At 41.9% G+C, this 25,428-nt stretch overlaps 2 protein-coding genes across 2 annotated transcripts; both read left to right on the forward strand.

Moving 5' to 3' along the window:
* The first annotated feature begins 483 nt into the window (after positions 1-483).
* shbg (sex hormone-binding globulin) lies at positions 484-4,764 on the forward strand. The gene is made up of 8 exons (XM_054601022.1): positions 484-719; positions 1,551-1,648; positions 2,021-2,210; positions 2,366-2,527; positions 3,318-3,474; positions 3,645-3,781; positions 4,003-4,207; positions 4,518-4,764. Exons 1-8 carry the CDS (start codon positions 618-620, stop codon positions 4,643-4,645), a joined length of 1,179 nt encoding a protein of 392 aa, XP_054456997.1. The 5' UTR covers positions 484-617; the 3' UTR covers positions 4,646-4,764.
* A 1,131-nt stretch (positions 4,765-5,895) lies between these two features.
* Positions 5,896-25,092, forward strand: neurl4 (neuralized E3 ubiquitin protein ligase 4). Its single transcript, XM_054601014.1, is given in 30 exon segments — positions 5,896-6,169; positions 10,860-11,370; positions 11,471-11,536; positions 11,619-12,091; positions 12,708-12,819; positions 12,913-13,001; positions 13,098-13,170; positions 13,618-13,891; positions 14,452-14,633; positions 14,815-14,900; positions 15,026-15,188; positions 15,299-15,439; positions 15,442-15,508; positions 15,841-15,917; positions 16,116-16,194; positions 16,748-16,917; positions 17,048-17,176; positions 17,504-17,649; positions 17,875-18,093; positions 19,001-19,099; positions 19,210-19,362; positions 19,456-19,623; positions 19,794-19,952; positions 20,104-20,283; positions 20,492-20,585; positions 21,296-21,403; positions 21,505-21,649; positions 21,916-22,028; positions 22,610-22,769; positions 22,902-25,092. Coding segments are annotated over 30 exon segments (4,806 nt in total). The 5' UTR covers positions 5,896-6,004; the 3' UTR covers positions 23,107-25,092.
* The last annotated feature ends 336 nt before the right edge of the window (positions 25,093-25,428 follow it).

The raw sequence follows: 25,428 nt of genomic DNA on the forward strand, positions 1-25,428 counted from the left end.
TCCTGGAAGGAGACTGTGCCACAGGAAGCCAGCCAATGAGGAGAAAAAAAAAAAACTTGAAGCACATCCCCTCTCGTCTCTTTCTCCGCTTCACTCTGCAACACACACTGAGTCATAAACCAGCGTTGAATCAAGGTTCCTGTGTAATGGGTAAACACACATCAGTGATCTGGCTGAGGTCACTCACCCGGGCCACAGTGTCCACTCTGCATGAATCATCGCAAAGGCAGGAGATTTACAGAGTGATCTTGATGCACACTTAATTAAAAAAAGGGGGGTTTCTGAATTTTAATGAATTTTGAATTACTTATAATATCATAACAACTCCTAACTCTTACTCTACCCTATTTTTTCCTCTATCCTCTGTTAACCTGATGCCCACATGTTTGCAAAGATCTGGTCACAACCCCTTGCAGCCACGAAGCACCCCCTCCTGGGGATCGATAACCTGCACTGACTTTGGCATATTTGCTCTCTGGACCTCAGGACAGTGTGCCAGCAAACACGCCCGCCGTCACACACTGTTGGAGTGTCTCTCTGCTCACACCTCTGACACCTCAGGGTAGCGCAGAGTTAGCAGACCACCCAAGGGCCTGGGTGGATGAATGCACTGAAGGATGGTTGTATTTTGTAAAGCAATGGCAGGTGGACTGCTGCTCTTGTTGAACCTCACTTTTCTAGGGTTGGGTGTTGAGGGCCAAGGGAACGGACGGGATAAGGTATGTTCACATGGAAAGCCACGATTATAATTCTTGGATGGAGTAGTGCTCTGGTATGCTGGTAAAATGCTCTTATCCATTTCTATCTGATAGTCCAAAGATCATGTATAACCATTGGCCCTATCAAAAAGTAAAGGAACACATCTGAAAAAGAGCGGAAAATCGAATATAAATATGATGTAAATGATCTCTGATGATGACTTTTCTTTTTTTATTGTTTCTGCTTTAAAATGTAAAACGTAAAATTACGAAAAGGTCAAAGTATCTGGAAATACCTGACTGTCTCAGAGCCTCTCAAGCAATTAAAATAATAAAATAATAATACTGTCATACCTTTTTAAACCATCATCTGTATTAATTCATATTAAGGCCTATATTAAACAGTAAAAAAACAGGAATCAACTCTTACTGTATGACCTAATCATTTATTTAGACTTAGGACTTTGCTCAGTTTGTGGGAGGACAAATCAGGACCGTAACCACAACACCACCAGCTGTTTATCCCCATTGAAGGACTTTTTGCCCATTAAGTTTCATGATAGCCATTGTGTATTGATAAACTGCAGTAGGATGCCATATGGCTCTCTTGTCAGTGACTTGACATTGATTTTGCACTTCATTACCACGTGCACTTCCCTTGTTAAGAGACAATTAAGTCTTTTAATATAATCAATAACTGAATTAAAATCATCACTCTGTTTAATATGTTTTTAACCACTAACCGATGAAGATATCTGACAAGAAAATACAAAAGCAGGTTTAAATGACTATGAGCTGTGCAAGAAAGAAGCAGCTGAAGTAATGATTTCATGTTAACATTGTGTCTTCCAGAAAGAAGTATCAGGCGGGGCTACCGTCTACCTCGGCCAGGACAGAGACATCTGGAGGCCACTGATCCACACAACAGTAAACCTCAGTGAGATCAGAAGGTACGTCATCTGGAACAAACCCCTGCAAAATGAAAACCTTCACATTGACAACTGAAAATATATGATCAAGGATGCAAGAAAGGCTAGGAGAGAATATGTGGAAGTTATAGTTAGGAATTCTGGAAGATCCTGGCACCATTATTTCTGATAACATGAACATTATATATCCCTTCTCTGTATTGCAATTCTCCAACTGAAGGCCCCTAGAACTATCACTGCTTTTTACCCCTCTGTCAGTGGCACTTAAGCCAAAATATTCTTGGCATTAAAATGCAGCCTTAGAAGAATGTAATAAAAAATAGGGAGAATCATCTTTAGCTTCTGCGGATCAGCATTCCATTGAATACGACTCTTTTGGTTCTGTTTCTCCAGTATCAAGTCATCCTTTCATTTACGGACATTTGACCCAGAAGGTACCATTTTCTACGGAGACACCAAAAAAGGGGAGGACTGGTTTGTTTTGTCCCTGAAAGACGGCATCCCCCTGATGCAGATCAGCAGAGGAGACAGCCTCGTCAGCGTGGCAGGTGGCCCCAAGCTCAATGACGGAAAATGGCACGAAGTGAGTGTAGTTGTCTCTTTAAAACACAGAGCCCAGAAACAAGTTATTTTGCATAATAACCATACAGTATAATGGACATAATGTTTATTGTGACAATGTGCTGCATATTAATAAATTTTACTCTGATTTTTTCTTGTGCTCCTGGTGCCACCAAGCTGGACGTGAGCAACCAAGAGCAGTTTGTGATTCTAGAGGTGGATGGCTCAAATAGTCTGGTGGTCGGCATGCAGTCCAAACAGACAAATGAGATCCTGTCGGGTGAACTTCGACTGGCTCTTGGTGGGATCCTGATCAACAAAGAACAGATGATTGTTCAGGTATAGTGTGTTAATCCACCCTGAAATACTTTGACGTAGTTTACATTTGTCTTTTATCTGTTTGTTTAATGGATTCCAGAAGTTATTGTGTTATTCTTTTGTCCAACTGTCATCAACCTGCTTCCCCTACAGTACATACTTCTGCTTCATATAATGATTTCCAACATTTCCCATCATGACTTTCAAAAAACAACCAAAAAAAGGAACATTAACTTGTCGTGATGTTTTCTCAGGTCGCGGACAAGAAGTCTTAAAGGCCCTATGGACGAAATCATTACAGTAACAGAGCTTGCATATCAACAGATCCATTGCCATGACAACGGTGCAAACTCCATAAGTTTGATGAAGACTTTGTGATACAATTTAAAGTTAGTTAGTGGACCTTCAGCAGGGATTTGTTGGGGTGTTTTAGAAGGAAGTAACTCTTTGGTGGCTGCATCGCTTTCTGGTTTATTGAGAGTATTGTCAGCATCTCTACCTCTTTAATTTTGGCTATCTCCATTGTTGAATGTCGGCTCAAAATGATGGGTTTAAACAGTCATACTTCTTTAAAATGGGCCAATATATACCAGACCGAATTGCTTTTTATTACCAATAAGGTGTAACTGTACCGTAAGGGGGTTCTGGGGAGTTTTTGTACCCTGTAAAATGACTGTGGTAATGTGCACTGATAATACCCCATAAACAATCAATGAACATTTCTGATCCAACCACATGTTCCTGCTCTTCTGCTCACTGCTTGTGTTGCGGTTCATTTCAATAAATACATTGTTGTGGTTCTTTGCCGTAGTATGAGCCGCACATGGACGGCTGTGTGCGGAAAGGCAGCTGGCTAAACCTCAGCGTCTCCTGGGAGGCAGAGGTGGAGGAGCTGTGGCCCTGCTATCAAAACGTACAACCTGGCAGCTACTTCCCTGGCACAGGATTTGCCATTTTCAACACCTCAGGTGCAAACTTTGTTCTCCATTATACAAGATATGGACAAGTGTTATTTCATATACTAATAAGCTTTCCCTCAGGCGTGGATAATACATTCTTGCATGACACAACATCTTGAGTTGCAATTTACTTTGACTCTGATTATATTCATTTTGTGAGTTGCATTTGTCCTCTGCAGTTTTCCCAATTGAAGCAGATCATGGGGTCAAGACTGAACTGTGGGGAGATTTCAGTAAGATGGATGGGACCATTTTTAGCATCAAGGCTCCTGGGCAAGAACTGATGTTCGCTTTAGTGGCCAATAATAACACAAAGGTATGCACATAAATCAGACATGAGTCGAACAATCCCTTTTGTTTAAGGAATTTGTTTGAAACTGCTCATGGCACTGTTAGATTGGCTTCATAGATTACATGAACATTTGCAAAATACAATCCCCATCATACATATACGCATGCAGACACACACAGAGACCATTAAGACTTCATCCACAGAGTTATGATATTTCTTCTTCTTTCTCTCTCTTGAATTTGCAGGAAGTCACTCTTACTTTTGGTGAAGATAAAATCAGTGTGAAAGACACTTTCAAGAGACTGGTGATAATCTTTCAGACAAATTTACTGAAAGTGTTTCACGATGAAGGTGAATTAAAGACTATTACGTTACCTATCAATCCAGTGAGCCGCCCCGGTTACTTGACCCCATGGAGAGAGGGTCATTTTGCTGTTGGAGGTCTACTAGGTGAGATTAAACAGTGATGATGAGCAGTTTGTCTCAAAACCATCTGCACATTCAGCTCCAATCTGTATTTATTCAAATTGAAGGTCCTAGATTACTATTCAGATGGAGGAATTTGATTTGCATGCAGTGTTTATAGAAAGGAAACACAATAAAAGACATTCATAACAAATTAATGAGATTACCACTATAAACAAGCAGTTACAATTAGATATGCATCCCTAAAGAACTAAAGACTAGGCCAGGAAAGGGGAATGGTGAAGTGCAATACAAGGTCACTCAGTTTTTCTTCTCTCTCTTTTTCATTTTTCAGGTGAGGACGATGTTGGCTCCCAGTTCTTGACAGGCTGTCTCGAGAAGATCCAGGTTCAAGGGAAGGATTTGGACCTGGATTTAGCTGTCAAACACATGTCAATCTCCTCCCACAGCTGCCCTGCATAGACCATGAAACTATGCATCTTCAATATGTGGACTCGATGTTTGCAGTGACTGCTTTTGGGTCCAAATTAGAAAAAAAAAAAAAAGGTGTCCAATTGAAAAAGTGTCTGCTAATAGTCAATCTGTAGATGAATGTGGTAATTGAACCAATTAACCTCTGAAATGTGAAGGATTTACAATAAAACATTAATATGTTGTTCAATAGATATCTCTCCCGTTGGCCCCATTTTAACAGTTTACACTAATTAATCTGAGAAATGTAAGTGGTTGGTGACCTTGGTACGTGCAAAGGTATTTTTCTAAATAAGATATGATCCTTGTTAATATGGCTCTCTATTGATTTGAATTTTACTGCTGCATTTAGAGTAAAATTAAAACCGAAAAGTGCTTTTGAGGAGATTTAAACACTGTGATAAAACACTAACGTTTAATAGATACTGAGTGGGGTGTGAGTGAGGCTAAGATTAAAGACATGGATTGTGCTCCCTCTAGTGGATTGTTAAAGATAATATTGAAGTCACTTCATACAGTCTGTGTATGATGCCATCCAAACAATGGAGAAAAAATGTCTATAATTTTAATGAAAAATCACAATTGTCACACTGCCATAAAGTTGTTTTACTTTATTAAAAGGTCATAAACTTTAAAAAATATTTTACATTTGTCCAGTCATTGTTTGAGTTGATTAAGCATAGAAGGAAGAGCAAGAATGAGAACAAATAGTCATCAAATTACCATAATCATCCTTTAGATATTTAATGTTTCAAGATATTCCTGTGGATTAGAAATGGTGTGCAGGTGTGCAATTTATTTAAAATGATGATACGTTTAGTGCAATGATTATTATGGATTATAATTAGTATTACTACTACTATAGTGATTACTATTTTTAACTACACATTCATTAAACAAAACATGAAACGATATGGGAAAACAATGTTTAATCTGGGAGATTATGCAAGTAGTTCAGTTAATTTTGATCAATTATATCCATGAATAAAATGCTCCACAATATAATAAAAAATCTTCAACAAACATTCATCACACTCATTTATATTCAGACACAAAGTAAAAACAAAGAAATGTATGACAAATATACACCTACAAAATAATATGACCACTATAATTCCTAAATAGCTTAATTAATAAAAGTTGAATTATTTTACAAAATTATTATTTTTAAAATTAAATTAAAAAAAAAATGAAAGTATTGTTTTCATAATAGCATTCATTGTATCCAGAACAGGGTGCGGTGCATGGGTGAAGCCTGCTCGCATCGATTACAGTAATCTACCGGCTGCCAAAAAACGTAAGCAACTGTCGCAAACCCCGACTGTCGTGAATACTGGCCGCCCACTGAAGATGGCGGCGGAGCTGCATCCGCGGTGCGGAAAGCTGATCGGCCTGTCCAACTCCAACCGAACCGCCCGGCGCAACCAGCCAGTGCAAGAGTTCAACCACGGCCTGGTGCTGAGCAAGGAGCCGCTGAGGGACCGGGATGTCTTCACCGTCCGGATCGACAAAAAGGTAAACAACAACAGGCCCGCTGCTGCTGCTGCTGCTGCTGCGGAGGAGAGCAGCGGGAATGCGGGAGCAGCGCTCGTTTGACGGGCCGGGGGTCTGCTGAGAGGGGCTCCTCCTCTCCGGGGCCACTCACGGGGCTTGACAGTCACCACGGTGGTTGCCTGTTTAGAGATGAGCTGCCTGCACGGAGACCAGCGACACAGACCGTGTGTGTGTGTGGAGGGACGGATCGGTTAACGACAGTCTGCGTTGCCTTGGTTCCGCCAGTCAGCCATGCTAATGAGCGGCTAGCGGCGAGCTAAGGCTAGCCCCGGGGCTAGCTTTATGGCAGGTGCTGTGATAAGTTGTGACAGCCTCTCTGCCTGGATAGTCATGCTGCAGTGCTCACAGCAGTGTGTGAACCTAAAGCTGCACACACTACTACACAGTGTCCTCCACATTAATGTCCACAACCACAAGCATCCTGGTGCAAACACACCATAGCTAGACCCCCACCAGCAGTGATGGTGTAAGCCTAATGCATGAGGGGTTTGACCACTAAAAGGTAAAACTCATTAATCCCTGCTCTGCTCTCTGTAAACACTCTCTCTCTGCAGGGACATTTAACTCATTTGTCCCCTCATTACCCATCAGAGTCTTGGAACCAGGTTGAGTACACTTTTCTTGCTCCGCTGTCTTTATATTTACATTACATTACATTACAGTCATTTAGCAGACGCTTTTATCCAAAGCGACTTACAGTCAGTAGTATGTTACATATCATTCACCCATTCACACACTGATGACAGGCTACCATCAAGGTGCCACCATCAGACTCTAACTAACATTCATGCAACATCCAGTCCACACCGATGGCAAGCCTTCAGGAGCAACTTTGGGGTTAAGTGTCTCGCCCAAGGACACATCGACTGCTGAAGCCGGGTATCGAACCACCGACCTTCTGATTGGAGAGCTACCTTGCTCTCCACTACGCCACAGCCGCCTCCATATTTCCATCCTGATCTAGATATGAAGGCGTCCTCTTATTCTTTGGGGGGAAATGTCCCACCACAAATATAAAAATATATCCATTATTACGTACATCTATTGGTTTAGAGGTTCCCTTTTTATACCATTTTTTCCCCCCCAGCAATCAGTAAATCTAAACAAAGCTCAAATGGCTCACCCTAAATACTACTCTGTTATCAAACCAATATACAGTATCTTGCTTTATGTAAGGATCTAACCTAACCATAACCTAAAATGTTTCTTAAGTCTAAACATAAATTCCTTTAAAGTATGCTCATCTTTTCACATGACCCACTCTGCTGTTGATTAGGAAGTTGTTTATTTGTAATGCGAGGTGTGTGATGAGAGAACAAATGAAATAATTCCATACAAACTTCCTCCATTTCCTCAAATGTATAGCTTTCATGTCACTTAAACATAAGTTCTTATCTATCTGTGGCTATGTTCTGTGTTCTCCTATGCCTCCTTATCATAGGATGCCTGTGCACGGTGTTTACGTCTGGTCTGTTATCAGTGTAGGAGAGCTTGTCTGTGTTCATGGCTTTTCCTCTGCAGTCTGCAACCCTACTGGAGTTTGTCAACAACATGACAGCTCTTCAGCTTGTGCCAGTGCCAACTGGGCCACACACACCCTGTGAATGACAGTGTGTATAGTAAGTTGTTAAGAAAAACCACCATGATGAGACAAGGCTGCATTTGAGCCAGCAATGCTAAACATGTATTTTAATGGAACCTTCTCTTTGTAAATGATTAATCCTTCCCATAAGGTGCTCTCAGCCTGATGAGGGCTCTCATAAACAGCCAAATGCTCTGACATGACATGCATTGCCTGTTTGAAAATCAATACTATTCCATCGCAGAGCAGCCGGATTGGCATGACTGCCCATCCTGTCTCCTGAGCTACAGTGACTGTTGGAAAATAAGTGCAAGAGAACGGGCAGATGGAGTGATTTATTTATCAGTTTAGGGTATGATGCTGTCAGTGGTTTAGAGTTTGTGTAAAGCTTTGGTCAACAACACTAATAGTCGAATATCACATATTGTGCGTATTAGTGAAATGCTTATTTAAAATTGAAGATACTTCAATGTAGCTATACTGTAGCTTGTATCACCATGCTATTAGTCTCACCAAATCGATCAACAGAAAAATAACCGGTTACCACTTTGATTGTAGATCAATCGTTTCAATTGATAACATTCTCTAGTTGCAGCTTTACAGTTGTGAGGATTTGCTGTTTTTCTTTTTCTAATATGATAATTCGCTAAACTGAATTTTTTTTTTAAGGTGTTAAAGAGTGGTGTTGGAACAAAATAACCTATTTGCTATATGTCGCCTTATGTTGAATTGATAAAATGGCAGATTAATTGATAATGAAAATAATCCATGTTTATTCCAAAATGTAGCTTATTAATGTGAGAATTGTATTCACCTGTCACCGATACAGTCCAGCTGTTATATTTTGTCTTGCTGTGTGTATGCTCTGCTAGATGAGAAGCTTTTCCAACTCTCTATAGTCCTTGCAGTGTTTCTCAGGCTGGGCTTTTGATGCCATTAATTTTTTATTCTTTTCAAAAGCTGTTCAGTGGTCATACTCTGCATGTATCTTCTGAACAGAGAGAGAGAGGAGAGAGAGAGAGAGAGAGAGAGAGAGAGAAGCAGACACCCACAGGCTGCTGTTACATAACTGAATGAGCAAGGCAATGAGATGTCTGTCTCCTCCACACAGCGACCCGGTCAGGCTGAGTTACTACTAAATCTGTTAACCCAGATACCCAGGCTTTCGTAGCACACTGCCTTACATAGCACCTGCCACAGAGCAGAGGAAGACACCATGGGTGCAGACGAAGGAGAGGAGGCTATATTAAATACAATATGTAAAAAATGATTTTGTCTCGGAGGAATTCTTCTTTCGCTTATCCTTGGCACGGACGTGAGCTGCAGAAAAAAATCCCAGGAGCCGGTAGGGCATCGGTGTTTTGCTCAAGGTCACTTCGTCAGGGAGGATTTCTGCCAACTTTAACTGGAGTCCCAGGGAAAATAACGTAAAAGGAGACTGGCTGGGGAAAGTTTCCGATTTGCTTTTGACTTAATTCTCTTTCTTTGAGGAACAAACTGCATGGCTTTTTGTTGGATGTTGTTCTCCGGGGGGCAGCAGGTGGAGTGCAGCGAGCCAGGAGATCACCCCTCAGTGGGATGACGTTTGTTCCTGCCCCTGTGTTGGCAAGCCTCTGCGGGGCTGAAATGTCTCCAAGCAGGACTATGAATCTCCACCTGCCGCACCGACTCTGCTCTATTGCTGACTCTGCACTCTGTCATCCACGTCATGGAGGCAAAACGCATGAAAGATAGAATTCACCCCCCTGGAGATCAATAAGGCATCACGTCATTGTGAGCTGATGATGAGTTGTGTGTTTCTGGGAACAAATGGATATCTTAGGCTGCGTGTTTTGTGATATGATTTCAATGTCATGCAAAGACGAAAGGAGTTTTGCAGTGAAACATTTGTTTCATCTCTTCATGTCTTGAATCCTCGGAAAGGCAAGATCATGGAGGTAAAGCGTGCTTGCTTGGATGTTTTTTGCTTTGTGTGCGTAGGTTAAATGGTCATTGAACCTCTCGTCATTGTTTCTGTCACTACCCTGTGGAAATCAAAAAAACATGATAAAGGAGATAGGGGTGTTAGCTATGACCGCCATCTGGCAACTCAAGTAGCTGAGTAATTATAATTCACTCCATTTTTAGTGAAGTAACACAAGAATTAATTAAATCAAAATGTAGGAAAGGAAAACATTTAGAGAATCTTCACATTCGATGAAAGCTTAGAAAACTATATTAGACCAAAAAAGGAAGTGAATGGCCAACATGACAAAGGATAAGGTGTATATTAAGCACACACTGATTACAGTCTTCTGTTTGTACAGAAGACTGTAATAAATATGCAATATGACCCCAAGTGTTGCGAGTGTTGCATACTGTATTTTGTTCTTAAATCTGGTCTCCTGCACCTGGTCTAAATATAGTACTGTGTGCACTCAACTGCCTTTTTACATCAATATGTCTTGGACATCTAATTTTGGAAGTTGGGTGCTGGTGAACTGAGAGATGAAGAATGAATTAGACTGACCCTGGGTGCTTTTTTTCTTTTCCACACAGTACTGCAAGGTAATAATGGTGATATTTGCATACTGCTAGACATGCAGCCATTGCCACTACATTCGTCATACATAGCTTTGTGTTTGTTTCTCTTGTGTAACTGTGTGTTCATCCGTCCAGCTTTATTTTCAAAGCAGCGCTCCCTGAGCTACGCTATTCACTGACAGAAAGACTAAAAATAACAAGATGGATCATACAACAAGGCACACTTTGTTTTCCGAAGACCTCTACCTGCAGTTTTTAGCACAGTGCTTCACTCTCCTAACATCAAAGCTTAGATGCTTCCACACCGAGTCCTTTTGTGATCAGAGTAACTGCTGCTGACAGCTGTTTTGTGACAACTTATTGTAGTTGCCACTGTCTCTAAGTTTCATATCTTTCTTAAAATGATGTTATATCCTTACAAGTTTATCGCTTTGTGTTTTAGAAAATGCAGGACTTAACTTCAGGTTTTGGTAACTTGTGAAGGCCATGCATGACGTGACATTATCGTGACATATTACAGACTGATCTCCCCTACTCTCCTCTCAGGTGAACTCGTGGAGCGGATCCATTGAGATCGGCGTGACGGCACTGGACCCCGCCGCGCTGGACTTTCCCAGCAGCGCCACAGGCCTTAAGGGCGGCTCCTGGATCGTGTCGGGCTGCTCGGTGCTACGTGACGGACGCTCGGTTCTGGAGGAATACGGCCGCGACCTTGATCAGCTAGCAGAGGGCGATCGGGTGGGCATTCAGCGCAGCTCCCGCGGGGAGCTCCACCTCTGGGTGAACGGCCAGGACTGCGGTGCGGCAGCGAGCGGCCTGCCGTCCAAACTCTGGGCAGTGGTGGACCTGTACGGCAAGTGCACTCAAGTGACGGTGGTGAGCTGTGAGCCGCCGCCGGCCTCGACGGAGAAAGAGACAATAGAGCAGGACGAGGAGGTCGATGATGAGGAGGAGGAGGAGGAGGAAGACGTGGTGGTGTGTGGGGGTCGGGAGGATGGGGGGATCACAGCACTGATGAATGTCGCAGCAATGAATGGAATGATGAATGGAGATGAAGGTAGGGGGCCTTTTTTTTTTTATATATATATCAATATGGGTCTTTATTCCATCCTATTATTTGTGATTTCTTATTTTCACCTGTTTTATCCCTTTCACAGTGCCTGAGCTTAGCTGCAGTCACAGCAGACCAGACAAGTTCCCCAACAACCTGGAGCCTGACACGGGTAAGAGAACCTTTCTAATATCAGTTGATGGCCGTTGTGCAACATGACTAGGATTGACAACTTTATTTTCCTCTCTCTTCAGTTCTAACGGAGCACCAGCTCTTTGACGTGTTCAACAACGCAATAGTATCTTTTTATCGCTCTGAGGATGAGGGCGGAGGGGAAGATGGCGGAGGAGCGGGAGGCGGAGGAGTAGGAGGAAATTCAGGATCTGACTCCTCTTCCAGAAATGACAGGGGGAGCAGCAGTGGAGGAGGTGCAGTCAACAGCGACAGTGGGACAGGGACAACAGGAGGAGGAGGAGGTGGAGGAGGTGGTGGTTCTAGTGAAGGTGGAAATACTAACAACAGTCCTGCTGGTAACGGAGGCGTCGGGCTGGCGACTGTGATCGGTGCGATGACCACCAACGACGCGCTGCTGTTCCACGAGAAATGCGGCACACTGATCAAACTGAGCAACAACAACAAGACGGCGGAGCGGAGGAGACCGCTGGACGAGTTCAATAACGGCGTGGTGATGACCAACCGGCCGCTCCGACACAACGAGATGTTTGAGGTGTTCACTACCTCTTGTTTGTACATTGATACTGTAGTGACAGCTGAAGAGTGATCACTGACTTATTAACTCTAGTGTCATCGTTATAAGTTGAGTAGAGCCAGGTGGTACTGAAATAATACATTTCACAGTATCTGACCAATAACTTTGAGATTGATATTTTGACTGTATTTTTTTTATTACTGATTAATAGTTATAATAGATTTACAATAATAATATTAGTTTAAATGCCCATAAGGATTTGCCAGAACCAATGTTCTGTCTATTGACCAATTTACAGGCGTTTAAGCAGCGCTAGAAGACAATTTCAGAAAATGTAATATTTGAGGAGAGATGCTAGTTATGTCGATATGATGGTCAAGCAGGCACAGACGAAGAATAATAAAAAAAAAAGTTGATATAAGGATATTGTTTAATTGATTCAGATTGTTTTTTTTAAATAAATGTAATTTTGAATTTTAGTCGCAGAAACTCCATATTTTCTGTTGAGGCCTGGAGTTCTGATGCTCTTCATCAGTCTGAGCTTGAGGCAGAACAAAGAACCGTTTTAGCATTAATAGCTGATAAATAACAAGTCCAAGAAAGGTGTAAATATGTTTTTCTGTTATATCTTCAGATCCGTATTGATAAGCTAGTGGACAAGTGGTCAGGCTCAATAGAGATTGGTGTGACCACACACAATCCCAACAACCTGGACTACCCCGCAACCATGACCAATCTGCGCTCAGGTAACACTCACACAGGGATACACACCTATAAAAACTATATTAAAGAAAGCAATTCATTGTGAAATGTCTGACATTATCCTGGCTTCCTATCAGGTACAATCATGATGAGTGGCTGTGGGATACTGACCAACGGGAAAGGAACCCGAAGGGAATACTGTGAATTCAGCCTCGACGAACTTCAGGTCTGTACTGATGCAGACACACATTTCAGTCTGCGTCCTACCAGGCAAGTGTGTCTGTGTTTCTAATCTCCATCAACTACTCTCATCCACGTTTAGGAGGGAGATCACATAGGCTTGATGCGCAAAGCCAGCGGAGCGCTACATTTCTACATCAATGGCATCGACCAAGGTGAGGCACATCGAGACGCTTCATGCGGGGGAAGGCGACCCACTGCTGGGGGAGTGGGGGCTGGAAGTGGGTGGTCTCAGGGATAGGATGGTGATGGTTATAATTAAGTGATTGAGAAACACACATTAAGCTCAGAACAGAAATATGGGGTCACGTGAAGTGTTTTTATTTTATTTTTAGATTATTGTTAGCTTGTTATCCCATGATGCTTGACATAATTTAGAGTCTGCTGTTGATTTATTGCAAAATAGACAGAATTTATGACTGAATTCACTGCAGTGTCAGCAGGAGTTTTAAGATTAAGACTGAAGATTTACCACCTTTGTACTTATAATCAATATGTTCAAAAACAAGTGGGACATACTGTGACTGAGACTGTTTTCTGTGGAGCAAGTGTGATTAAAGTACCGTGGTTTGCACTTCTAACCCCTCGGTCCGTTCCCCCAGGTGTTGCGGCAGCCCAGACCCCTGGCGTGGTCTACGGCGTGGTCGACCTCTACGGCATGGCCGTCAAAGTCACCATAGTGCACAACCACAACCACAGTGACCGCCTCAGACGCAATAACGCCATCATGAGGGCTTTATCTCCAGATGTCGGACGGCCCCGGCCAGCTCTTTCCCTCACACCAGACTCCGAGGGGCCCGACCGACTGCTCTTTCATGCCAACTGTGGCCAGAAGGCGGCCATCATCAGTGAAGGCAGGACAGCGCTGCGGCCACAGTGAGTCCACTTAACACGTTGCCCTTGAGTTAATTACAGGCTTTCTTATTTTTTACACGCTTGATTTCTTATGGTAAATTCCAGCCTTAAAAAACTTAAACACTGTCTGATTAATTTGAATGTATCTGCTGTTTCTTTATTAATGCATATAACTGGTCAGCCAAGTTGTGTCATCCAGATATTTTTTGTGTAGGTTGGTATAATTCAATTTGTCCACTATATACAAATTTGTAAAAAAAATGTGTTGTCCACTTGAAAGCTTTTAACATTAGGTTATTTGGGGGGGATTTATGGCATTTTCTGTCACCAAATACTGTATAATAAACTGGTTACATCATGACCCTTCCATAGAGGTTAAATAAGAATAGTATAAAAGTCCACTTTACTTGTATAATAATAACAAGGTTTTGGAAATACCTAAAAATGAAAAAAAACCTTCAGCTCTAGTATAATATGTGCTAATTCTGCTGTTATTATTAAGTAAATATACGTGTGAAATAAATACAACACTTTAAACATAATCAGTGACAAACTCATAAGTTAAAAAACTGCTTTCACAGTGCGACTGATGACTTCAACCACGGTGTGGTCCTGAGCAGCAGGCCGCTGCGCTCCAACGAGGTTTTCCAGGTTCGAATCGATAAGATGGTGGACAAGTGGGCGGGTTCCATCGAAATTGGTGTCACAACACACAACCCTGCGTACCTGCAGCTGCCCTCCACCATGACCAACCTGCGCTCAGGTAAAATACAGTATGCTTTGTAAAAGCTGGTGTTCTTTTTTCTGTCTCGGTCTTTTCTGAGATACCTGATTAAAGCGGGATGATGTAAAAGTTGCATAACTATATAAATCTGTAAGTGTGGAGGAGTTTATGAGATCCCTTTCAAATTGAGAACACATTTGGCTGTGTTATTGTTTTCCAGGGACGTGGATGATGACGGGAAACGGCGTAATGCACAACGGAACAACAATACTGGATGAGTACGGACACAATCTGGACCGGCTCAAGGTGAGTTATATTTGTGTTTAATTACTCAGCTGCTGTCACTGACTGCGTTGATATCCATCACCCTTTCTCCTCCTCCCTCCTCCAACAATATTTTAACCTTTTTTCCCCTGTTTCCTCTCTTGCAGGCAGGTGATACGGTGGGTGTAGTGCGAAAAGAAGACGGCAGCCTCCATTTCTTTGTAAACGGTGTGGCTCAGGGCCCAGCAGCCTGGAACGTCCCTCCTAGTGTCTATGCCGTGGTGGACCTCTATGGCCAGGCTGCTCAGGCCACCATCATGGACGACATGGGTGAGAGAAGGGAGGAAGACAAACTCCATTTTTGAACAGTTAAAATACCCAAAATAACTGAGATTTCACTTTAGACGATATGAACTTCTATCTTTTTCCTTTTGCGTTAGTGGATCTCCTGCCTCTCCCAGAGGACAGCTCAGACGGCCCCACAGCCATGTCCCCCGGGAGCCCTTGCTCGGTAGGAGGGGCCGGCACAACCAACGACCTGCGTTTCCACCACCTGCACGGCACCAATGCCGTCATCACCAATGGGGACGCACCGCCCTGCGTCAGAACTGCCGCAGCGAGTTCAACGACGCTATTGTCATTTCCAACAGGTGAGGAAACGCATGACAATAAAAGTAGTCTTGTTGGGTCACACCTGTCCTGAGTAGCTTTGCACATAAATCTGTTGTATTTCAAGGAGCCAGGTAATGATCAGATTGACATGGTGTTTACAGGAGAATGAACCAGCAGGTAAAAAAGGAACTTAAATCTGGTTTCAACAAAGTTATAAACTACATTGAATTTAAACAATGAAATTCGTAATAGTTTTTACACATTTCTCAGTTCCTTCTCCCATGGGTGAACAACAAATACTAAACAGCATTCAGATAATTTTTTCGGTGAAGGAGCTGCCTCAGGATTCTAACTTGTTACTTCCTCGTAGGTGCCTTCGAGATGGAGAGCTCTTCGAAATCATTATTCAGAAGATGGTGGACCGCTGGTCGGGTTCAATTGAAGCAGGTGAAATGTTTCTATTGTGTCAACACTGAATTTCTATCTGTGTTTTTTCATATGTGAATAAGTTAAATTGCAAAAATAACAATACTAATGTTCTGTATGTAACCTAACATGTATCTCTGTGACAGCATTTTATACATTATTTGTAAATTTGTTTCATGTGTAATCACCACAGATTTTCTCCTCCCCCTCTGTGTCCAGGAGTGACAGCCATCAGGCCAGACGAGCTTGAGTTTCCCAACACAATGACTGATATCGACTATGACACTTGGATGCTGAGGTAAAACGCTATGTTAATGTGAATACTAAAAAAGCTAAAAAATAATTTCCCTCAGCAATATCGTTAGTTATCCTTTCAAATAACTCTCACTAACAAATAAGCAAATGTGTTCTCATCCATTATCAGGAGGAATATCAAAGCCAGAGATTGTTTGCCAATATTAAATTGAAGCCTCCCCTTATGTCAGACAAGATAATAACAGAATTTAATTAAAATAAATGAATAGATAAATAAATCTGCCCCACATATGTCCTACTAGCCAATGTTGCAGCAATAGGAGCTGATTAATAACAGTTTGTGTTACATGCAGTTGCTGCTTTCGTCTGTATTTGGTTTAATTATTTTCTCAACCATTTTAATCTCGAACTCTCAAAATGAAGAAAATCCAGCTCCAAACTGCTTTTACAGATATAAACATTCCCTTTGTTTATGTTTCTATCCATAATTATTTGAAGAAGTAAAGAGCTACATACAAAAGAAATGCATTACCTGACTCGTGGAACTTAAGATCATTAATTCAAAACTTTTTATTGTCTTCATCCTTTTTTCACAGTGGTACAGCCATCATGCAGGATGGCAACACAATGCGTAACAATTATGGTTGTGACCTGGACTCCCTGACCACGGGCTCCCGTATTGGTATGATGCGCTCAGCCAGCGGAGACCTCCATTATTACATCAACGGTGTGGATCAAGGTGTCGCCTGCACCGGCCTGCCACCAGGTAAAGATTGGCGGAAGTCAGAGATGTGAAATCAGGACTCAGACATGATTGAAATACTGCCGTCTTCAGTTAAGAGTTTAGGTTTTTTTTCATATGATGACCTAATACTTGATCCATGTCTCTCTCTCAGAGGTGTACGCTGTGATCGACCTGTATGGTCAGTGCGTTCAGGTGTCCATCACCAGCTCCTCAGGCCCGCTGGACAACAGCCTCTGTACCAGCAACATCACTGAGAAGAGCTTCCCCATCCACTCACCAGGTAAACATCAGAGTCCCTACTCAGGCCTGCAAAGCCTTGAAAGGCATAAAAAATAAAGACTGATCATTTTCAGAGCAGAAGCTTTGGAATTGTATGAACATTCTGTAAAATATAATTTTTTTCAACCAATATAATAATAAGTTAACTACTTTTAAATGTTTTTTTTATAATTTAAATCTCCTAAATAGTTGTATGAGGTTCTACATTTTCAAAAATGCTTCTGAATAAATGTGTTTATCATTATTTGTTCAAAATAAAGGTTAAATAAAATGTAGTTTTCATCAAAGCCTCATCTACATATTTCTTCTTTTCTGTGTGTATTCGTAGTAGCAGGCGTTGCCCATCGACTCCACAGTAAACACGGCAAGAATGTGGTTCTGCTCGGAGACGGCTGTCAGGGCGTCAGAGTTGGAGGTTACGCTCACGGCATTGTGTTCAGCGCGAAGGAACTCAAAGCAGACGAACTGTTTGAGGTAAACAAGGGCTTGAGCCTCCTAATCACCAGGACATGCTCTGAAAATTAACTTCTACCTACCTAGTCATATTTTAAATAACGTAAATAAATCCTCTTTGAATATGTCTGCATATATTAGAAATACAGTTTTCTTGTTAAATTACATGATTTATGTTTTCCCTTCCTAACGGATGCTTGTTTTTTTTTTTCTCCTTCCTGATGTTACTATCTTTGTCCTCTGCAGGTGAGGATTGATGAGGTGGATGAGCAGTGGTGCGGCTCGCTGCATATCGGTCTGACCACACTGGCACCTCCTGAGCTGCCGTCCTGCCCGCTGTCAGGTCTCTCCCCCTCCCTCCCGCAGCTCCGCACCAAGGTCACCTGGCTGCTCTGCGGCTCTGAGGTCCGTCGCAACGGTGTGCTGCAGCGCCAGAACTATGGCTGTTCACTGGACCGGCTGACGGTGAGCTGCGTCTCCCTGCTCCTGTGATCACAGTTGGATAAGAGGACACATAAAATACCTTTAAACCCTCAAGGATCTCTTTTCTGTCCCAGATTTATTGACAGAGCCCCTCTGGCTGTTTAAAAACCCTGACTGGTGAATGTTATCAGAGCTTTGGGGTTGTCACAGTCTGAAAAAGAAGTGACTTACAGAAATCCGTATCACATCTTAAAACTCAAACCTTATCCCCTTGTGTCTGTTTTTAATCATAATAACAACCTCTTCTCTCTTATCCTTCTATCTTCTGTGATTTTGATCTCATTTAAAGCTATTGCCAAAGCACTTAGTTAAATGTTCTTTTAAGCTAATAAGGACAAACACAAGCAGCCACAGTAGGAATACTCACAGTTCAGGCCAAACAATGCATTCATATTTCTAATGCAATGTACTTTATTTATTTTATTCATTCAGTTTTTTCGTTATTTACATATATGTATATTTTTTATTGATTTGTGAAGAGAAGTCAGAATGAAGGGTTGTTGCTGCACTGAGCCCTGAGCAGTTAGAGGTTTGGTGCATTTCTCAAGGAATGTCAAAGGGAGAAGTGTGGCCAAAACTTTTATTTAACAGTCAAGTCAGCAAAGGGCTTGGATTGATTTGTTATTAACCTTTATTATCAGTCGAGGATCTAAAGGAGATGATATTCTGTGGTCACCATATGAAGTAGATTATTAAGGAACAGGTCACTTGTTTAGTTTGATGTACTTGAAAAAGTGGTATTTGGTCAGTTTTTTTAGAGCCATACTCGTAGACGTCAGTCTGTTAAGCATATAAACAAAATTGAGAAGTTGTTAATCACCTTTACTAAATAAATGCATTCTTCACCATACTCAGTCTTTACTCACCTGAATATGATTTTTTTTCTTAGGTTGGGAACCGCGTTGGTGTGAAGAGGTGCAGCGACGACACCATGCACATCTTCATTGATGGAGAAGACATGGGACCTGCAGCGACTGCAGTAGCCAAGGTACACACACACACACACACACACACACACACACTTATACACACACATCTGCAGTACACAGCTACGTGACCCCATGCTGCCATTCACCACCTCTCTCTGGCTCCTTGCAGAATGTTTATGCTGTTTTGGACCTGTACGGGCGGATAACAGCGGTGTCCATTGTAAGCTCTTCATTGATGGAGGACATGGAAAGCGTGAAGGCGCCCTCGCTCTCCTCAGACAGCTGCAGCGAAGGAGAGGAGGAAAGCACCCCCGTCAAAGAGGTAGAACCGCCAGCCTGTCTGTTAACAAAAAGTGTTATTCACTGCCTCATCGAATCTCCTGAAACTCTATATGTCACCTCTTATTGCCTCCAGGTTGAGACCGAGCCGTGCGCGTTAGTGCCGACAATTATGGCATTCCTGGAAAACCACGGCAAAAACATCCAGCTGTCCAACCAGAACCTGACAGCAGCCAGAGTATCCAGCTATAACCAGGGCCTGCTGGTCACCGCCCACCCGCTGGCTCGCCAGCAGCTGTTCCAGGTAACATAACTGTTTGGCTTAGTGTCCATCTGTGGTCCAGGTGACAATGTTTTTCATCGTTGCACTATACAATACCATGCCATACTAGTATAATATATACAGAATACAACAACAAGGTATTATAGGCTGTGACTGTTCCAGTCTGTCAACATTCTGTCTTTCGTCACCAGTTTCAAATTGACCGTCTGAACCCGTCATGGACGTCGTCGTTGTCGTTGGGGGTCATAGGTCACTCACCCGACCGGCTCAACTTCCCCTCAACAGCGTGTTGTCTGAAACGCTCCGCCTGGCTGCTGCAGAGAGACTCCGTCTTCCATAACTCCCTAAAGGTAAAATACACACACACACACACACACACACACACACACACACACACACACACACACACACAAACTCACTTATCTATCTGTCATGTTTTCTATGGATAAAACACTCTTACTTTCCATTAATCACTCTTTTCCTTTCTCTTTCCCGCTTTAGATATGTGAAAACTATGGTCCTAATCTGGACACTTGTCCAGAGGGGACGGTGTTGGGTCTGCTGGTGGACGCCAACAGCTGTCTCCACCTCTACGTCAATGGCATGGACCAGGGTGTGGCGGTGCAGGACATTCCTTCACCCTGCTACCCGTTTATCGACCTGTATGGCCAGTGTGAACAGGTTAGAACTACAGATGCATACACACACTGAAACAGCCATGTCAGTTTGACACATCTGCCTAATGAATGACTTTAACGGTTGATGAATTACCTGAAAACATTTTTTTTCAATTGTTCTGGCGATTGACATGAATAATTATTTTAGCACTACATCATTATGAACTTAACCCCAACATGTTATGCTGATGAATGTTTTGTGATCATGGCAGGTTACTATAGTAACAAACAACGTGCCAGCTGTGGGGGGAGAGAATGGTGAGACCCGTTGTCAGGGCGACATGGAGAAGGCGGACATGGTTGACGGTAAGAAGCCTCTGGTTGTTCTTGTCATAAAATTGTCATTATAAAGAATATATCATAAGAAATGTTAGGTATGCCAAACAAAGTCGTAGTACAGTATGTCATTAAGAATATAGTCGTTAAATAAATCATACTATAATGTGTCATAAAAATATCATAGTATTGTACACCATTAAAAAGTCATAGTATTGTATGTCATAAAAAGTCATCGTAAAGTATTTCATAAAGAAATGTACAGTATAGTTTGCCATTAAATGTCATAAAAAAATACTATATTATGGTACACGTCATAGTATATTATGCCATATGTCAAAATATCATAGAAATGTCATTAAGATGTCATTTAAAAAGTCATGGTATAGTTTGCCTCAAAGAAATTCCTGAAAAAGTCAAAGTAAAGTGTGCCATACAAATGTCATAAAAATACCATTGTGTAGTATTTGTTAACAGATGCCATTCTATAGTATTAAGTCACAGTCTTCTATGTGGCAATATATCAGAGGAGTGTCAAGTGTAGTTTTTCGCAAAAAAATGTGGTAGTATAATATGTCGTAAAAAATGGCATACTATATTACAACATAAAAACATTAGTCTAGTGTATCAAAATTTGTTGGCAGAGGCATGTAACCATGAATCGGTAATTATAGTTCATCTTATCTTTTGGGTTCTGTTTGTTGGTTAAGTCTTTGACCTTTTTTTGTTCCTACATGCAGGAATCAAAGAGAGTGTGTGCTGGACGCCCCCTCCAGAGGTCAACCCCAACAAGACCTGTGAATACCAGGCACTGTGCTCACGCTTCAAGGACCTGCTCACGTTACCCGGTGAGTTTTACCCCAAATCTTTTCTGCCATGATCTTTGTTTCTAATATGAAATCCTGTAACAATCACCATCTTTGTTGTCTTCTTTACCACCGCTCATTAGATGGTTATTTTAACGAAGATGCAAAGTACAACCTTTGCTACTGTGAGTCCTGCCACAAGCTTCGGGGTGACGAGGCTTATTACAAGAGAGGAGAACCGCCACGGGACTACGCCCTGCCCTTTGGATGGTGCCGCTTCGCCCTCAGGTGAGAGGACATTTTCTCAGTCAGATATAAAATTACTTTATACCGTAGTTTCAACCTGGTCTGTAAAAAGGATAACATTTAGATTTTTTTTACGTAGTTTTTTGTCCAATTCCCTTTTTGTCCACATTTTCCATTTGGGACGAGTAAAACTTCTGTGCTTCTTGCTTCTCACAGGCTGTGTATCTATTAATCTGTAATTAACATATGCACAGCGTTCTCATTGTTGAATGTGTGTCTATATAAGTGCATGTATCCTCTTTGTGCAGGATCAAGCCCCACTGTGAGGTTTCTAATGCACTGAAAAAGTGGCACATCGCGTACCACGGCACCAGCGTCGGAGCCCTGCGGCGCACGCTGGACCACAGCCAGCTGCTGCCTGGTAGGGAAATGACTGTTTCCTTACTACAAAGACACAAACTCTATGTCATAGCCATAGTTTTTTTAAAGAGTAGATCATTTAACAGTTAACTGAAAGAAATGCTTTTAAAGCTAAGTGCATTAGCCAAATGTCTTTAGTGGTTCTAAAGGTTTTGATGACTGGGAGCAAATTTAGGGAGACATCAGATGATTGAGGGCCACACAGGAAACAATATCACCTTTCCATCTCACTTCCACATTAAACTTCAGACATGTCCACCGAAATTGCAAACTTAAGCTGGCAGCACAAGCATTGATCGTTTCTGCGTTACTCTCGAGGTGCCGCCAGTTGCCATGCAACCTTTCTATAAGTTTTCATTTCTAACCTGACAGACACTTTGACACAGTAGCTAAGTAGTGTGTTAAATTAAAGCTATTGAAAGTGAAAGGATTGAAATGGACTGGGGATTATTAAAATGTAATGCATGCATTTCATGTAACGTTCAGGGGGCCGCACAAAATGTCTCTGAGGGCCGCCATTAGTCGGCAGGTCGCACTTGAAAAACTATGGTCTTTACTTTCAATGTCATTTTGTGGTTGCAGGGACGTCCTCTATCTTCTCAGTGGCCCCGGTGAAGGCTGAGGGGCCTAACGGCTACAGTGAGCCAGAGGAGAACAGCGCCCCCGGCAGGGAGGTTCCCAGAGTGCGGCTCTCCCCCACTATGCGTTACTCCGGCATGGAGGTCTTTGCCCCCAAAGTGCAGTAAGTCCACCTGATTCAGAAAATAACTGCTATTTCTGGTATGTTTCCACCTCCCTGTCTATAGTGGAGAGCTAACAGGAAACGAGGTGGGGAAGGGAGCACTTACTGATAGTTCTCCTTCTCCTAATGCAGATTTCGGGACCCTCGTTCTCACCGCAGCCACCAGGCTCAGGTGGGGTTCCAGGTGTGTGTGCGTCCAGGCTCCTACAAGGTGGGACCGCAGACGCTCGGCCACAGCGAGCCCCTGGACCCTCGCTTCAGCAACTCAGAGATCGAATGGATCACGAAAGAGCAGGGCGGCACTCTCCTCTACGGACTGCTCATCCGGATCGAGTAAATGGAGCGACGAGGGAGGCATTCGGGTGGAGGTGGGGAGGGTCTGCGTGGCGCTCCTCGTACTTTCATTAAACTGACAACCAAATCCAACCCCTGCCTTGAGCGAGAGACTCCTCTGGAATCCAGCCGTTCCAACCGTGGATTGTTGACAATTCAGCATTTTTGATTTGTTTTTGTTTATTTTGTTGTTTTTTTTGGTTGTATGCTCTTGGACTCTTTTAAAGGCCGGGGCTTCGGCGGTTTCAAAGAAGGACGGACACTGCCTGCACTTTATGTTTTGGACACTCGTGGGCGATTTTTAAACTAACTACTCATTGACTCGAGACGACACGTTTGTTCATTTGCTACATTTAGGGTTTCGTTTTCTTTGCCACATTTTTTGTTCTCATTCTTCCCAACATATTTTTCTTCCACACACACACACACACAAACATCAAATTTTTCTTAATCTTTTTGGCACTTATTTTTGATCACTTATCACCTCTGCTCCGGTCAGTGTTTTTTAATTTGGGACGAGCTGTCCCCTGCCAACCTGCACGTTAAAGGACTGTAACCTAAAAAAACTGAGTGGGTATAAAAAAAAAAAAAAAAAAAAAGTGACAATGTTTTCACAAAGATGTAAAATAACAGAAAGACACTTGAATCTGAGATTGAACCCAAGAGTGTCTTGTGATTGTGACTTCTTAAGTGGGGGAAGATTTTAAAACGGGAGGAAGAAAAAAATGTTTACACATGTACGACTGTATGTTGATTTCTCTCTGTGTCTCCACTTTAGCAGTTTGGCTAGTATATCAGTCCTGTTGCGTTTCCGTTATGGCCCAGCATCACGTGTGACTCGTCTTGTAAAATGGATATCATTCACAGCTTCAAACTGTGGAGAAAACTGGAAGGTTTGACAGAGAAATTAACTTAACTTGTGTATTAAGATAATGAATGGCAACTGATGTTCAAGCCTTACAGCCTGTTTGTTACACCTGAGAGGATACATCAGACGATATTTAAAAATACAGATATTTACTTTTAGACGTGGTAGGTTTTGATAAAGGAAAAGGGTAAAAAGGAAAAGTTAAACATTTTTAAGAAAATGTGCTTATTCAGTTTCCTGCAGAGTAAGATGCAAAGATTGATGCCACTCTCACACAGAGAGTATGAGTATTAACGAACTTATCATCTAGCAACTATTTGCAAGAAAGCGAATATCCCATAATGTTGAATATTAAAAAAAAAAAAAAAGTAGTTAAATGAACTGAAGCCAAAAGGTTAAAGTGTTTTTCCACATCACTCCCGCTGTTTCGCTTCCCCGTCATCGTTTACTCTTGACCCAATCACTTCCACTCTGATCGGTCCATCAGTCATATCTGACTCTGTTTACCTGGCAGGACCTCCAGAGCGAAAAACGTGTAGTTCCTAGTTAAGCAGGACGTCTAGTCATATGCATCCCACAAGCTAAGCTGGTGTTTACATGTAAATGGTATTCATTATGGCTCTTCAGTTCTTTTATGTCAACTCACATAATTGATTTACATTTGTCAAATGTTTATACAAGGATTTTACTTAATCCAAAACATCCACCTAATGATTGATTGTATGTGAATAGCTTTCCAAAGCGTTTTTCTTTTTCACAGTTCTCAGTTCCGATGCCAATTTGATAAACCCGCTAATAACACATGACATTTTTTCAAGGCACAGTTTTTGATGAGTCAAACTCAAAAAATTGAATTGAAGAAGCTTAGTCGCCTTCTAAGAGCAGCTGTGATCTGACTGACGGAAGATCCACGGGGTTTGGCAGAAGGAAAAAACTATCAATCAAAAAATGTGAAAAATATGATTATATGGGTTATTTACGGCCCAGTGCTGCTTTGTACAATTTTATTTGTATTGTGTTCTTAATTTGTTTTCTGTATGTTGCGTTGTACAGGCTGTTACATAAAAAAAATCATATCTTCCTGATTTATAAAAAAAAATAAACTGACAGACAGTATGCACAGAAGAATGGTTAAAGTTGTTTTTGTGATACGAGCTGGTAAACAAAAGATGACACGAAAGACAAACTACTGCTGCTTTTGGTTCCTATTTTTATTTTTATTTCATTTAGATTGGAAAAAATAAAAAACATTTAAAAAATAGAGAGACCCAGCCTAGAGTTCAACAAATAGAAATAAACAAATGACAAGTTTGCTGCCCCACAAATATATAAGAATAATGATGCCATAATAGTAGAGTACAATGAAGACACAATCACACTTAAAGTGATCTGCTGTTTAAAGCTTTTGCGTTACGGTTGTATAACTTTCATGCCTTTTTTGAGACATTCTTTTATGGC

This window comes from Anoplopoma fimbria, chromosome 7 (genome assembly GCF_027596085.1).
Source record: "Anoplopoma fimbria isolate UVic2021 breed Golden Eagle Sablefish chromosome 7, Afim_UVic_2022, whole genome shotgun sequence".
Classification (NCBI taxonomy): domain Eukaryota; kingdom Metazoa; phylum Chordata; class Actinopteri; order Perciformes; family Anoplopomatidae; genus Anoplopoma; species Anoplopoma fimbria.